This window comes from Peromyscus leucopus, chromosome 1 (assembly GCF_004664715.2).
Source record: "Peromyscus leucopus breed LL Stock chromosome 1, UCI_PerLeu_2.1, whole genome shotgun sequence".
NCBI classification, from domain to species: Eukaryota; Metazoa; Chordata; class Mammalia; order Rodentia; family Cricetidae; genus Peromyscus; species Peromyscus leucopus.
In genome coordinates, this window is record NC_051063.1 from 134,441,384 (window position 1) to 134,456,918 (window position 15,535).

The 15,535-nt window shown below is 53.5% G+C and overlaps 1 protein-coding gene across 1 annotated transcript; it reads right to left on the bottom strand.

The window, feature by feature from the left end:
* Positions 1-2,261: 2,261 nt before the first annotated feature.
* On the bottom strand, positions 2,262-15,036 carry Isg20 (interferon stimulated exonuclease gene 20). The gene is made up of 4 exons (XM_028879211.2): positions 14,691-15,036; positions 14,170-14,420; positions 6,178-6,378; positions 2,262-2,566 (listed from the first exon to the last, which is right to left on the bottom strand). Exons 2-4 carry the CDS (start codon positions 14,395-14,397, stop codon positions 2,444-2,446), a joined length of 552 nt encoding a protein of 183 aa, XP_028735044.1. The 5' UTR covers positions 14,398-14,420; positions 14,691-15,036; the 3' UTR covers positions 2,262-2,443.
* Between the last annotated feature and the right edge of the window lie 499 nt (positions 15,037-15,535).

Sequence of the window (15,535 nt, forward strand, 5' to 3'; positions counted from 1 at the left end):
TGCACCAGGTACTGACCGACCCCAGCACCTTCCCAATCTGCTGGTCTGGGTTAAAGCCCCTGTTGGTAGTTAGACATCAACAGGCTTGGAGGACTTTGGGTATGGACCCCCCCCCCATAGTCTGCAGTCTAGAAAACAAAGGACAGGGACTGCTGGGTAGTGGTGGTCACAAGGTTGGGACCTGAGTCATTCTTGCTGAGGGAAGAAAGGTGACCTCCTAGGCTAATGTGACCCCTTGGACAGCCTGAAGCAACTACTTGCAATGGGTTCTATGGAGTCTTGAAGTTCATGAAAAAAGGGCAGCCTTCTAGTGAAGAATAAAAACACATCATTCCAAGACACACCACTGAGCCTCCTCCTGGAAGTCAGAGGGATCCAGTCCAAAGAGATCAACCACCACAGAACAGAACAAAGGCCTCAGTGGAATGCTGGGGCTTATAGACATAATGTAAAGCCCGCCTGGTGTGTAGGTCCAGGCACTGGTCTCTGGCTGTCGTCTGCTCTCTCCCCTCGAAGGCGCTTGCTTTGCTATAAATTCTGTTTTCTACACTGCACTCACTCTGTGGCTCGTATGTGAACTCTTTCAATGACAATCACACGGGCTAGAGATGGGAGCTGGGATGGAGATTCGGGCAACAACCCCAGAAGAGATGGCGACACTTGGCCTGCGAGGACAAGACAGGAGCGGCGTTAGCAGTCCGCAGAGAATAGCTCCTAAATATCCAGCGCATCGTCAGGACTTCCTGGTTCACAGAGAAGTCGGGGGGGGGGGGGAACTCGCTGACCGTCACACAGCCTCCTGACCGAGTTCCCGCAGACTCCAGACTTTCTCATCTTAGAAAGAGGGGGTACAGTGGCTCCGCTACACTCCTCGGCACACCTCTGCCTCAAAGCACCAGGTTCCAGGTGGGGTGGGTTGACCCCTGAGCAGGAAGCCTAGGAAACAATGTCCCTCCGTGTAAATTCAACAGGAACAGAGGGGCCTTAAGACACGTGCTACTCAAGGTGGCTTCCTTGGATGCACAGGGTTCAAGAAACTAAGAAAGGCCAGTGGCATAAGCCTATAATCCCACTAGTAGCTAGGGTGAGGCGTGGGGATTGCAAGTTCAAGGCCAACCTGGGCAACTTAGTGAGACTCCTTTTCAAAGTAAAAAGTAAAAAAGAAAAAAAATAAGGGTGGGGGGGATGTAGCCCACTGCTAAAGTACTTACCTAGCATGTACAAAGCCCTGGGTACTGAAAAAAAGGGAGGGAAACAGGGAGGCAGAGTGGGGCAAGACGGATCAGCAGGTAAAGGCTTGTCACTAAGCTTCACGACCTGAGCTTGATCCTTGGGACCCACATGGTAGGAGAGCTGACTCCCACACATGGGCCACGGCATGCATGCACACGAAGGATGGAAAGAAGGAAGGGAGGGGGAGTAGAGAGTGGGGAGAAAGAAAGGGGGGAAAGAAAGGAGGGAAGGAAAGAGACAGACAGAGGAAGAGAAAGGGCGCTCCCATAGAGCGAGGAAGTACTGAGTCCTGGCAGAAAGATGCCGTGAAGGAGGACACAAAGCCAATTGTTTGTCTAGTCCCAACTCCGTCGTGGATTTGTTTGTTTGTTTGGTTTGGGTGATGGACAGTACATAAAAACATACCGTGAAGTATAAAATCTAATATGATGCTCTACAGCGTTCATTCCAAATGGCTACTCTAACTATACAGATGGTCGGTGAGTTGTATAGTCTTGGAATCTGATTTTGGTGTGTGATTTTTTTTTTTTTTTGGTGCAACTTTTTCATAATAAAGTTTAAAATGAGGGCTGGGGACGTGGCTCAGTGGTAGGGTGCTTGCTTAGCATACGTAAGACCCCAGGTTCCATCCCCGGGAGTATGAGAAAGAAAGAACACAGCAGCAAAGGTCTCTAGGCATCTAAGCTGGCTGTGCACCACACACCTGCAATGCTAGCACTCAGGAGGCGGAGGGCGGACAGTCGTGAGTACAAGGTGGGCCTGGGCTCAGGGAGAGTAAAAAGAAGCAAGTTTCCCTGTGACTGCCCTGCTCACTGTTCTCTAAATGTACTAAATCGACCTGGGGGAAGTGGGGGAGGAGGGGGAGGGAGAGAGAGAGGGAGGGAGGGAGGACGGAGAAAGGAGAGGAGGGAGAGGCACGTGCCCAACTTCGGGGGCATAAATCTTCATTCTCTGTCACCAAGCAAGACAAAAGACAAGCATTTCCAGTGGAATTAGACAAAATAACGAGCCATTCATTACTAAAGATCTCTCTCTCTCTCTTTTTTTTTTTTTCCAAAAAAAGCTAGAAAAATGTGGGCCTGGGGGAGTGTTGTCTCTGGTTTTGCTTTTCTTGTTGCTGCTGGCTGCTGTCGTTAGAAGCGGGTCTCATCTGTGGAAAAGTACTGTCCTTAAGGAGTGGAAGCCTCTGGTCCCTGGACAAGGATGACCTTCAGTATGACGCCCCCAGGCGGGACAGCCCTTGTTGGGTTCTGGCTCTGAGTCGCTGCGAGATTCTGTAGAGCTCCATCGTGGCCCTGGCATCTTCCACAGAGCTGTGGCCATGCCGGTTGTTCTGCAGACACAGGGAGAGCAGGAGTTGGGGGGGCTGCATGTGGGGGTACGCTGGCCTCCCCCGGCCTGGAGGGCGTCAGGAGGTGAGAGTGCCCCTGAGGTCCCTGACTCGGGTTTGAGCAGGCATCAGCGGGCGGCTGGAGCTGGAAAGGGCGGCACAAAGGGGGCACTCCAGGGAAGGGTGGGAAAGAAGGGCTGCTCAGAGAGCGAAAGGGCACCAGCAAGTGGAGACCAGCGAACTCCATCATTTCCTACACAGGGCAGGAGAGGAGGGTGTCAGTGCCTGGCACTCTGCATCCCCGGTTCCCTGAGAGGCTTCGAGTACTCGGGAGACATGAGGAGGCTGAGCCACTAAACTGGGAGCTCTTTGAAGAGGGGGCCAGAGCATGGGGGCGGGGGGGGGGGGGGCGGGAGAGCTGGGTTCTATACTTTCCATTCAGGAAAAAAATGACTGCCACCTGCCACCTCTGTGCTAATCACTTGGTCCATGGAACCTCCCTAACTCCAGGAACTAGATCCGATCATCCCCAGTTTTACAGGAGGTGAAACCGAGGCTCAAAGGCAATGAAAGTTATGGAGTCGGGGCTTATATCCAAGAGTCAGGCCGACTGCCGCAGCATCTTTTACCTCCTGTGCCTTCCAGGTCTGGCCTGAGGTCTTGTCTGTAACTGGATTGTGGGGTGGGGTGGGGTGGGGGGTGTCTCAGACATGGTTCCCCTTTTCCCTTATGTCCCTCTGCTAGGGTGGCCTGCCTTTCCAAGGGCTCCTTTTCTACTCTCTAGACTGGGTGTTAGGGACACCTGCAGGCAGGCTGCAACATCCCGTTCTGTGTTAATAAGCAGGTGGCCACGGTGTCTCCTACATTCCAAGTGCTACTGTCCTAGATGTCTCCAAAGACTAGCCCTATCACTGCCCTTGCTTGTCAGAAGAGGAAACTGAGGAATGGTCTCCGAACTCTACTGCTTTGCTATCTGAGGCGAAAGCAGCAGGTGGCTGGAGCACCCTCTGCCAATCAGCCTGGAGAAGTGGACAGCTCTGCCCTGGGTACCGGCTCTAGTCCCCCCCCCCCCTTAGGACCCATGGCCTCGGGCAAGTCTTTTTTCTTGTGCCTCTTTCCTCTTCTGTAAAATGACCTGGGTACAACTGCCTTACAAGGAATGACTGTATTATCAGTTCCCAGCATGCCCAAGGTCTGAGTACACCAGGGACTTTCCCTGTGGGGCTCATGCCCTTGAGGGAAGGAATTAGCACCTCTGACGGTGACAACCCTGGCTCAGCTCCTGTTGAGGTGATCAGCAGGGTCATTGCCCACAGGCAGGAGCTGGAGGCCAGGTTCTGAGGACATCCGTGCAGGTGAGAGCTGGTGAGGAGGGTGACGGGAGTCCCTGGAATGGCCATTGCTGAGGAGCAGAGCCTAAGGGTCCTGCAGACCAGGCTCAAGGCCCCCAGGACAAGGCCTGAGCTGAGAGCCACAGAGGGCGGCGTGCAGAGATCTTGGTCAGGCTCCTGACTCATCAGGCACACCAAATCACAGCATGCCCCCAGGGTACAAGGAAATTCAGGACTATTTTCATGGGTCGGGAGACCAACAGAGGCCAGGCAGATTCAGGCCCACTTCTGCTTCCCAAACAATTCCCAGAGGTGTGGGAGGGGGTTCCATACCATGAGCACTCACCCAGCCAAGTCATCCACACACTACTGGCCCTGGCTCACATGCCCTCTCCAGCCCACCATCTCCTCCCTCCAGACCTCTGTGACTCTGGCCCTGCAAACCATACTGGGATTTGCCCTCTGAGCCCGCAAACCCACCATTCTCCCCACCCCAGGACACTGCCCTCCCCTGCTCCTATAGTCTAGGTTAGCCTCGAACTTATTACGTAGCCGAGGATGACCTTAAACTTCTGCCCTTCCTGATCTACCTCCCAAGTGCTAGAACTGCAAGTGTGTGCCATGCTTGGTGTATGTGGTGACGTGGGTTTCACGGACGCTATGAAAGCATTCTACCAACTGAGCTACATCCCCTCTGCCCTCCCTTCTACCTAACAATGCTGATGGTCTATCCTGGGCTACCTCCCATTCAACCCAAAGCTCCTCCCAGACAGGGGCCTGCCACGCCCGCTTCCAGCGTGGGACACGAGTAGATGCTCCCTGGAGAGCTTTTGAAGCTGCTCCTATACCTACAATACCAGCGTTCAGAAGGCCGAGGCAGGATTGTGACTAGGCTACACAGCCAGACCCCGCTTTAAGAAAACAAAGGTTGACTGGCGATGATGTAGCTCACAGTAGAGTGCTTGCTCAGTATGTTATGTTCAAGGCCCTGGGTCTGATGCCTAGTTCTGAAAAATTAAAAAAAAAAAAAAAGAAAAGAAAAGAAAACAAAACAAAACAAAAAAAATCCCAGCTGAGCAGTGGTGGTGCATGCCTGTAATTCCAGCACTCTCAAGGCAGAGGTAGGAAGATCTCTGAGTCTGAGGCTAGCCTGGTTTACCGAGAGTTCTAGGACAGCCCAGGCTACACAGAGAAACCTTGTCTCAAAAAACAAGACAAAATTGTTGACCAGGAGGGCCCTTGGGTACTGTTTGGCTGTTAAGGTGTGCCCCCTACCTACAGCTCCTCCCACTTGGATGAGGGTGAGTGTTAGGATCCTGCCCTCACTCCGGCACATGCGCAGCTTGCGTCTTACGTCGTGGGGTGGGGGGATGCCGCTGGCGACTACTACGGGGTCACACAATCTGTGCCTTACAAAAGCCCTACCCTCTCTCTCTCTGCTCTCTCTCTGTTCCCTGTCTGCTCCCTGTTCCCTGCTCTGCTCCCGCCATCATCTCTCCCTCCCCCCAGGCCCGGCTCTCCCCACTCCTATCCCCTACTTCCTCCTAATAAAGCTCTTTGTAACTCTGGTAGCTGTGGCTGTGGCCCTTGACTTTTCCGCCGGTAACCAGCGCCACCACCAGCGCCATTTATCATAACCATCAGGGAGTCCTACCCCCACATACCGAGGAGGTAGTACCTTGGAGCAGCACTGATTATTCGTGACAGCAACTGGTGCGTCAGGACCCCAGCTCTCAGGTCCCACTATGGCCCATCCGAGGTGCAGACTTTCCGCCACTTCCCTGGGGCTGCAGTGACTTAAGCCTCACGATGCACAGGATTGAAACCCAGAAGCCTGTACTAGGGGCTTCCCTCACCTTCCCACCGGTGCTCCTGGATCACCTCACAAAGAGGCTTTCTGCCTTCCCTTCCTTGACTCTGGTCTCCTGAAGCTAAAGACACGTCACACATACACAAGCAGACGGCCTCTCAGGAGGGGAGGAAAGACTCTTGGGGTCACGCGTCTGCACTAGAGCTCCTGAAGTGGTGGTGGAGAGTCCTGGAGGATCAGGCTAGCCGCAGAGGCTCCTCACCTGGAGCCAGCTTAGGTGGGTGGGACTGGCCTCACTTTTAGGAGCACCGAAGGAGAGAGGAGACTAAGGGAGAAAGTGGGGGAGGAGGAGGACTCCTCGCTTGGAGGAGAGGAAGGAAGGAGGAAAGGGAAGAACAGGTAACTCTTCCTTTGCCGGTGAGGAGGGAGAAGAGAGAGACGGGAGGGGAATGGAGGAGGGGGAGGCTCCTCACCTGGATGGTCTTATGTAGCAGGCGCTGAGTCAGCACCCGCAGGGACACACGCTCGTAATGGTCCAGCCTGGCCTCATGCCAGAGCAGCCTGTCTGTGGAGGTGTCATAGATGGTGTACTTGCTCATGTCCTCCTTCAGCGCGTTGAAGTCATGCTTCAGGTCGTGGCCCACCACCAGCTTGCCTTTCAGGAGCTGCAGGATCTGTCCAGGAAGACAGGTGGCCTCACATATGCCCACCCTGGGTGCTGCAGGTGGGGTACCCCGCTTGCCCACAGTCATGGAGCCAGTTGGGGAGCAGCCACTCCTGGAGTTGCTATGTGGCCTTGGGCAAATCACCTTCCCTCACGGGAGAGAAGTGAGGTCCAGAGCCCTTCTCAAGGCAGCCTAAGTCTGGGAGGAGCCCTACGCTGGACTGCCCCCATGGCTCACGGAAAGGGCTTGCATGGGCACATGGCACATATACTATGTCCTAATTTAATCTTCTCAGCAACTCTGCTGTGGCACGGCCAGTAATAACCCCCCAAAGGTGTCCGCACCCCTCTGAGGGCAATCTGGGAACACATACCTGTTGGGGTCCCGCCCGACCTGTCAAAGGGCCCTTGAATGGAGGAGTGAGGATCGAGAAATAATAGATATGAAATATAGACGTAAATGAAGAAAAAGACAGAGACGCAGGATAGCTTCGGGAGGGCTCTGGGTCAATACCACAGATGCCTGAGTTTATTACTCACAGCCTTTACAGATCCAAAGTAAGGGGGGGAGAAAGACCTCCCCCTTTCAAGGACATCACGGTTCAATGTACAAAGTACAGACAAGTGTAAACACCTCCTAGTAACCATGCCTTAAGGCAAAACATCCTATGATTAGGCCTTGAAGTATTTAAGACACTGATAACCACGCCTTTGGCCAAAACACCCTATTGTGCAGCCTTGCCCTGTTGTGTGGCCTTGTGGGGTACAAACAAGCTGGACCTCTCTGACCTTGAGTCAAGAAAGAAGAAGGCCTCACTATGGAATCTCCGTGGGCCTCCACACATACCTGGAGAGCAGGCCCTAAGTGCCTGTGGAACTTTTAGACAGATAATGATCTCAAAAGTGAGAAATTTTTGGTTGGGACTGTGGCTCAGTGGGGAAGTTATTAGATCCAAGTCCTAACCCTGGACAGAGAGAGTGAGAGTTCCAGAATAGATCCCCATTACCAAGGACCCTTATTTTTGAAGATCAGGGATTTTTTTTTTTAAGAGAATTTGTGGACTGTTGATAGTTTTGAATAGCAAGGTGTTCAAGCTGCCTCCAGAAGCTGGCAAAGGTAACTGAGGAGGCTGCCTTTCAGACTCCTTGACTTTAGTTCCATAAGGCCTAGGTGTAAGGATTATGTCCTGAATTACATCACCAGCCTGTGACGGTGTCCCAGCCTAAAAAGTGGGTGTGCTCTCTCTGTGTCCTCTCTTCTCTCTCTCTCTCTCTCTCTCTCTCTCTCTCTCTCTCTCTCTCTCTCTCTCTCCCTCTCTCTCCCTTTCTCTCCCAATAAAGCTCTAGAAAGATAACCATGGCTCGTGACTCTTCCGTCACTGATACATCCAGCACTCTCCTCTGTCGTCATGGCTGCCGCTTAACCAACACTAGGTTGGACTTCTGAAATGAAGAACATTAAGATAATAAACTCATATTGTCTTAAAGCTTTAAGTTGCTGGCTCTGTTCAGCAGCTACAAAAACTAGCCCGGTTAGGAAGGAGGCCCAGGCTCACCAGAATTCTACAAAAGAAAACAGGAAATACAGAGGAGTGAAATAATTTTCCCAAAGTGTTGTGGGTCAAGTGGTAGCGTGTTTGCCTAGCATGGGAAGACCTAGGTTCTTTCCCACACCTGTAATCCCAGAATTTGGGAGGTAGAGGCAAGAGGATCAATTCATAGCAAGATCAAAGTCAGCCTGAGCTACCTGGGACCCTAAGCAAACAAAGAAGGAGGAATGGAATCCCCCTGGCTGGGGAAGCTCTGGAGAAGGGTCGTACATACGCTGAGAAAATCTAGTACAGCAGACAGGCAAACTTACACATAGCTCCTCCCACTGGCCCCGCCACACTGCCCCTAACTGTCAGACGCACAAGTACGACCAGTGCTACAAGAGTTTAGGCCATTTTGGGGGTGGTTTGCTCAGCACCATCTGAATACTGGGATCCCCACACAGGGGATAGTGGCAGAGCCTGGCTTCGGAGCACCTGCTTGTCACACAGCTGGATGAGCAAGCTTGAGCCAGGCATCTGGCAGCCAGCCCACTGGGAGGATGGGCAGCCGTTAGAGCGCTCAGCCTCATGTCCTACGTGGACTTATAAGCCTCCCCCTTGGCCTCTCTCCCACATCCTGGCACACAGCACATCACCATCCTTTCATTTGGCTGGAAAGAGGTATCTGGAAGCAAAATTAAGTGTCTGTCCCTGGCTGGGGTTTCAAGACAGCTCTGCCTGCCTTTGGCTTTCTCTGTAGAGAACCAGCACCTTGACCTGCATCATAGAGACAGAGCCTACTGCCTGGCTAACGCTGCTCCACCACTCACTTCTCCTGGGGACATCAGAGGGCATCTCAGAGAAGAAGCATGAGGTGAGGGCTTGTCCCATTATCTGGCTACCTGGCGCTCAGATGCCAAAGGAGGCCCACATCTTGAGGGTAGTGCAGCTGCCCACCCCACCCCCCATCCATGTGCTCCTTTCTGTACAGGTCTTATGTCCTAGCATTTCCCAGATGAGTCTGATTCAGAGAACTGGGGCCCGCGGCAGAGGCACAGGATCCAAGTGCCTGGAGTGGGCTCCTGGCAACCCTCCCCCTGGTTCCCCTTCGCTGATCAGTTTGGGAAGTCTGCCTCAACCCTGGCAGACTTCTGGGAGCCCGTTGCTTTTTCTCTCTCTCTCTTCCACACACTCAACCCTCCACTGCTTCCTGTATCTGTCCACTCACTGCGGGCGACCAGCAGAGGTGGCTGTAAGTGGGGGGACTGGAGAGGACCCTTGCCGCCCAGAGGACCAAGTACCTTCCTGTCATCTTCAGAAGCAGCCACACTCTCCCCTTCCCTCCTCCCAGGCTCACAGGTCACTCTGCCCCTGGCTCACCCTGCTATCCTGGATCCACAGCAGAGTGAAGTTGCTTCCCCCACCTGGCTGAGCGCCTTAGGGACCTGCCAGGCAGCAGAGCCCCGGCAGCCCACCGTGGCCCCAGCAACGCCAATGGAAGGCAGGTCCCAGTGACACCACTGCCTGACCACAGACTACCTCCTTCCTCCTTTGTGGTAACTAGCGAAAGCCAGCGATCAACACGAGTCGATCTTAGATCCCCAGAAGCAGAACGACACGACGCGAAGCTGCCAGCAAGGAGCCCCGAACCCGATGGTTGACGTGCAGCTCACCTGCTTGTGTCTTTAGACGGGTCACTGCCCTTCTTGGTTTCTTGTTTCTGATGTGTAAGAGTCTCCACAGACCCGGGTTTCTGCACTAGAGCTCGATAGGCAGTTGAGGCCAACGCCCACACCCACCACTGTCTGTGCTGTGTAATACTATGGTGATATTTTATTTGTGCTGAAATGCGATTTTATTTGTATGTTAGTAAATAAAGTTGCCTTGGGGGGTCAGAGCTAGTAGCAAGTCATTTAGCAGAAGTCTGGCAGAGTCTCTGTGTGTTCAAGGACACAGCCAGCATGGAGACACACCCCTTTAATCCCAGTACCAACCACAGAGACCTGGAGGTCTGTACAGACAGGCAGTGACGAGGAAGTCATGTGGTTGGGTTTAGAACCAATGAGAAGGCAGAACAAAAGTCAATAAAAAGACAGGACACAGGAAGAAGGTCTCTCTCTCAGGAGGACAGCAGTGGAGGCAAGATAAGGTGGTCTTAGCTCTTGGCTACTGCTCAATCTCTGGGCTTTTAACTCTTTATTTGGCTCCGTGTTTCTTATTTAATAAGACCGTTTAGAATTACATCTACATAATAGGATAGGGGAGGAGGCTATTGAACAGCATGAGGCTATTGAACAGCATGCCCAGCCTTTGTTTACACGCTGCTAGGGGCAGCCCTGCTCAAACCACAGTGACAAGCAGAAATGTCTCTGGCAGGGGAGGGATGTGTATGCGTGAAATCCCATCTCCTTCAGAACCAGTGTTCTGGATGATTGGCAGATCTAGCGATGTGGGAAGATACAGGACAATGGCTTTACACTGTAGAAGCAGTCACGTCACACTACAAACTAGTGAATCGAGAAAAGCCAGACGGGGGAACATCTGGAAGCCCAGGAGGAGCAGAAGTTCAAGGCTACCCTGGCCTACATAGTGAGTTTGAGGACAGCCTGGGCTACATGAGGCCCTGTCTTGCAAGAGAGAGAGAGAGAGAGAGAGAGAGAGAGAGAGAGAGAGAGAGAGAGAGAGAATGGATCGGCTCTCGGTGCCCTACAGTGCTAGTGTTCCTGGGCAGAGCCAGGCGACCCAGGATAGCCCACAGCACTCCTGGCTACCACAGGCTGGCTTACTGCTTACTGTGAGTTGGGCCTACTCACTGTCCCTGCTGGAAACCTGGAGCTGAAGAGCTTTGAACAGAAAACCTGCGCAGAACCCACTTCTAGCCAGCTCTAGATGTACCTGGAAGGTGCCCCTGCCTGTGGGTCTGAGAAAAGGCTAGCAGTTTCTCTTTTCTGGGGGTCTCCAGTACATTTGGGGGGCCACGAGTATTATCTGCCTTTAGGATTAAAACATAGATGGGCCCGGGGAAACAGCTCAGTTAATAAAGGACCTGACACACATCATAAAGACCTGAGTTCAGATCCCCAGCACCCCCTTAAAAACTGGGTGCGTAGGCACATGTCTATAAACATAGTGCTGGGGGCCAGGGGAGACAAGGGAACCCCCGGAATTCATTGGCTGACGGGTCAGCCATCCTTTCCAAAACCATGTGCTTCAGATTCAATAAGACCCTGTCTCAAAAGTAAGGTGGGAAGAAATTGAGACAGACACCTTACATGGATTGATCTTGGCCTCCACACACATGAACACCTGTTACACATGTGTACACACAGACTATACATGCAAAATTATGGAGACTAGGTTTGCAAGCACATGTCTGTACCCCTCCCTCCCCAGCTACTCAGGAAACTGAGGCAGAAGGACCGAAAGTTCAAAGCCCCACCTGGTTAGGGTGAGTTCCAGGGTCAACCTGGGAAACTTAGTGAGACTATATCTCAAAAGGTACAAAGAGAGCTCGGGATGTGGCTCAGCTGGTGTGATGCTTTCCTGGCATGTGCAAGGGCCCGGTTCAATCCCCAGCATCACAAAAACAAGTAACAACACAGCAGGCTAGTGAGTGAGACCCAGCTGTGTGGGGAACCAGCGCACTCGGTGTGAGTGAGTATTTGTCAGGTCCAAAAGGAACACCCAAACTCCCCCCACCAAAGGGCAGGCCTAGGACCAGGATGACGGTAAGGACTTTAGCCGGAGGATAAACCCAAGGATTGCAGGGGACTAGAAGGGAGCTCCCACACAGCATCCTTCAGGAACCCGGGAATAGGGTTTCTGTCTGCCAAAGGGAGCCACTTCTTATCTCCCCTTGCCTCTGCCGAAGGGGACATAGACCTGTAGTTACACACCAAAGCCAATGCTAATCTTCAAGCTCCAGCAGTCTCTATCAACACGTACCCATGGTACATCCCAAAGCTGCCCTGCCAAGTTTCTTTCTGCTTGCACCCCAGAGATAGCCATGGTGTTTTAGACAAATTTTTATTTTTCACCCACGGAGCAGTTCAGTTTTGGTGGTTTCACTGTGCCCTCCCTTACAGCATTCATGACATGAGCATTAGCCACGTCAGGGACCAAAATGCTTCAGACTCATGGAGACAGAGAGGCTTTCTTTCCCCAGGTCTGGCTCAGGAGTTGATGAAAGGCTAACCTTTAGCTAAAAAGCAGTATGCACAGAAATGACCAAGCACAGCTTCCTCCCCCTGGGTAACTGTAGCCTTTGACGGAGCCCCTACACAGATACCCTACCTAGATTAGCTAGCCTGCCTCCTTGGTTTCTGAGCTGATGGTGCATCTCCGATCATCAGGGTGCAGGGTCCACCCCATCCCACGTCTCCTCTATGTGTAATTCCTTAATTCTCCAGCCAGGTCAATCCCAAAGCCACCCAGGTCATGGCACAACCGCTTCAGGGACCTTGGTTGATCCCATGTTCCTGAAAGCCAAAGACAGCTTGGTGCTTGGGCACCTAGTATATAGGCAGCCTCCTAAAGGCCTTGGATGGGGCAGGGGCCAGGTTCTGGCAGGGTCACTCCACTGGAAAGGGGTGGATTGGGGTGAGGGGACATGCTATGGGGTACTCGGCTCCTGTTCTAGGTGGCTGGGAAAGGTCAAGGTCGGGGTGAGGGTTAGCTTCAGTCAGGAGCTGAAGTCAAGTAGCCTGGGCTTCTGTGGATGGAGTGTGCTGCGCCGGCCACTGTCCCTTACACTGGACACTGATGCCGAGTGATGGAAGAGAACGTTACAGCTTCAGCCCTGTGTTGGCACGAGCTCAGCTCCACCTCCCCTGTATCACAGCCCTTGCGCCTTGGTCTTCCCATCTGGAAAGTGGGAGTGAGGAGACTGACTCACTCATACTGGCCACTGCTGTGACGTGAAGAATAGTGGGATACTGCTTAGAATAGTATCTGGGCCATAGCACTGGAGACATTTACATTGGTGTATCAACCTTATATCACAGAGCCTTGATGAGGGAGCTCAGAGAGGGTGAGCACCAAGCCTGAGGATACAGAGCAGGCAGGTGACAGAGCTGGGGATGGCTCCCAGAGCAACATGCCTGCTCTCGGCCCTTCCCCAGGCTTCCTGTGTACCACTCCAACTCACAAAAGGATGGTTGGCTAAAGGGAGCTGGGATACAGAGGCAACTTCACTGCTGAAAAATCAGCCCTGCTTCTACCCCACAGGCATCCCCAGGGCACCTTCCAGGTTCCAAGCAGTATGTCTTTGGTAGATATGGACAAAGTGTCCTGTTGGAGCCATTTCATGAGCAGCAGGGAGCTGCGACTCAAGAGTGTCTGCTTCCCAGTGAGGCCGTTAATTCCTAAGTACCACTCAGGCTGGGCTGGGGTGGGAGTGAGCTCAGGAAGGGTGAATGAGCATGGGGGTAAGGAAGGAGAGAGGGAGGGAGGAAGAGGCAGAGGGAGAGAGGAGAGGGGCAGAGGGGGAAGGAAAGAGGGAGAGAGAGAGAGGGAGGGAGGGAGGGAGGGGGAGAGAGAGAGAGAGAGAGAGAGAGAGAGAGAGAGAGAGAGAGAGAGAGAGAGAGAGAGAGAGACCTACTACCTATTAAAGAGTAGCACTGTTGGGGTTTTTATGTTCGGCCTCCAGTACCTTGGTACACACTGGGCATGTCAGTGGAGACCAATCACAGTTCCTGTGATCTTGGACTTCCCCAAGCTGCCTTTGAACCTGCCCAGAGGTGACAACCCCTGGGGAAATTTCTACTTGAGTTTTCCTTTCCCTTCAGTCATACAAAGAAACAGAAACTTATGTCTCGAAGACATGGCCACAAGCTAAAGGGTGGAAACCTTGGGCTTCAAGCTGAGCAGGAAGCCTGCTGTGGCCCAGAGCACTTGGCTATGACACAATTTCCATCAGCCTAGGAGTCTCTGGTCTCTGAGCCAGACACAGCTCATTCCCCAGGCTCACCAGAGCAGTGGGGTATAAAAGAGAGGGGCCATCAGGTGGAATTCAGTTTCCCCATCCCGAGACCTGAAAACTGGACCAGATAGATGCTCCGGAAGCAGCTCCAGGTGGGAGCCTAAGGATCTCTGTTGGCGGGAAGATACCTCATTGGGGGCTGTGATAGCAAGGCCCAGAGTTCCTCTCGCGGCAATGTGAGGAATTTCTCACGGTAGAGTCACAGACCACAGACCCAAGGGAAGGAGCTGAGGAGGAAAGACAGGATCCCCACAACCCCTGTCGGCTTGACTCCCGGTCCTTCACTTACCTCTAGCCTGGCTTCGCCAAATGGTGTCGCCCTCACCATGTGCTGAGGCGTGATCCCGCTGACTCGGGTTCTATAATCCGTGATCTCTCCCTCAGGCCGGATGTACTTGTCATACAGGACTGTGCCATAGAGGTTCACGATGCTGCAGCGGGCAAGGCCGCTCACCCTTAGAGGTCCTATACCCACCATCTCACAGTCCATGGCCACCACCTCTGGACTGCCTGCCATGCTCCTTGGCGACCCTCAACGTCCTGGAGGACCGGGGGGGGGGGGGGATCAGGGTGTCATTCCAGTACCAACAAAGCCTCCAGTCATCCTGGGCCACCACCCTGCCAGACTACACCCTCAGCCCTAACCTTTGCCTTCGATGCCACCTGGCAACAGGGGAAGCTGGCCGCTTGCCGCCCTGCAGCTTCTCTAGGCTTAGGTCCCAGGGCCTGCTGGTCCTGCCTGACTGTCCCACCAAGGAGCCCCCTCCCTCCGCCTCCCAGGCTGGGCTGCTGTGTGGATCCTGCTCTTACCTGTCTGCTTCAAGTGCCCCAGGGTCTTGTCTGTCTGTTGTCACTTCTCAGCGACTGCAGTCACTTTGGGAAGTGACTCATCTCTAACTTGATCCTGTTTTCGTTTCAGTTTCTGGTTTGTTATCAGGGGAAGTTGGGGAGAGGGGCAGGCCATGGAGGCTGGGCTACTCCATCTCAAGGCCAGCAGGTGGGGGACCCGACTGTGGACTGCGTCAGGGCCGGCTGTGCCGGGGTGACTCATCTCTAACTTGAACCTGTTTCAGTTTCAGTTTTCTGGTTTGTCATCACGGAAAGTTGGGGAGTGGGGACAGGCCGGGTAGGCTGGGCTACTCCATCGCCTCAAGGCTAGCTGGGGGGTTTGGGGGGGGGCTGGCAGGCTGGGTCAGGGCTGGCTGCTGTCAGGGTGTCCCTCCTCTGGCCCTGCCCTTCTCCCTTCCAGATGACGCGTCTGACGTGGATGGAGTGAATTGCAACATCTCTCTTTGCTTTTTCACCCTCCACCCAGAGAATAAACATCTCCGGGATTGGAGCCTGAGGAATGTCCCACAACTTCTGGGATCTGCTGTCAGTGCTGTGAGGTCTTCTGAGGGCAGAGCAAGCCCTCAGTGAGACAATGAGGCTATTAACCGGATGGGCAGGAGGAGGGTTGGATAGGAGCGGGCAGGTTCCTGGCCTCGGCCCCAGTGAAGGCAAAGGAGGCCATGAAGGGCGGTTGGCGGTTTCTACCAGTTCAGTAGTGCCTTGGGGGGCTGAGTCTCTACCTGGGATAGTTGGACCAATAGCAGCAGACCCTGAGACGACCTCAAGCCAGGCTGTTCTTCCAAAGGGGGTATAGTCCCCCTGGC

Coding starts and splice junctions, on each gene's coding strand:
- Isg20 (XM_028879211.2), bottom strand. CDS start 14,397: ATGGCAGGCAGTCCAGAGGTGGTGGCCATGGACTGTGAGATGGTGGGT. Junction 6,379..14,169: donor TTGGCGAAGCCAGGCTAGAG/GTAAGTGAAGGA, acceptor CTTCCTGGACAG/ATCCTGCAGCTCCTGAAAGG. Junction 2,567..6,177: donor TGCTACATAAGACCATCCAG/GTGAGGAGCCTC, acceptor CTGTGTCTGCAG/AACAACCGGCATGGCCACAG.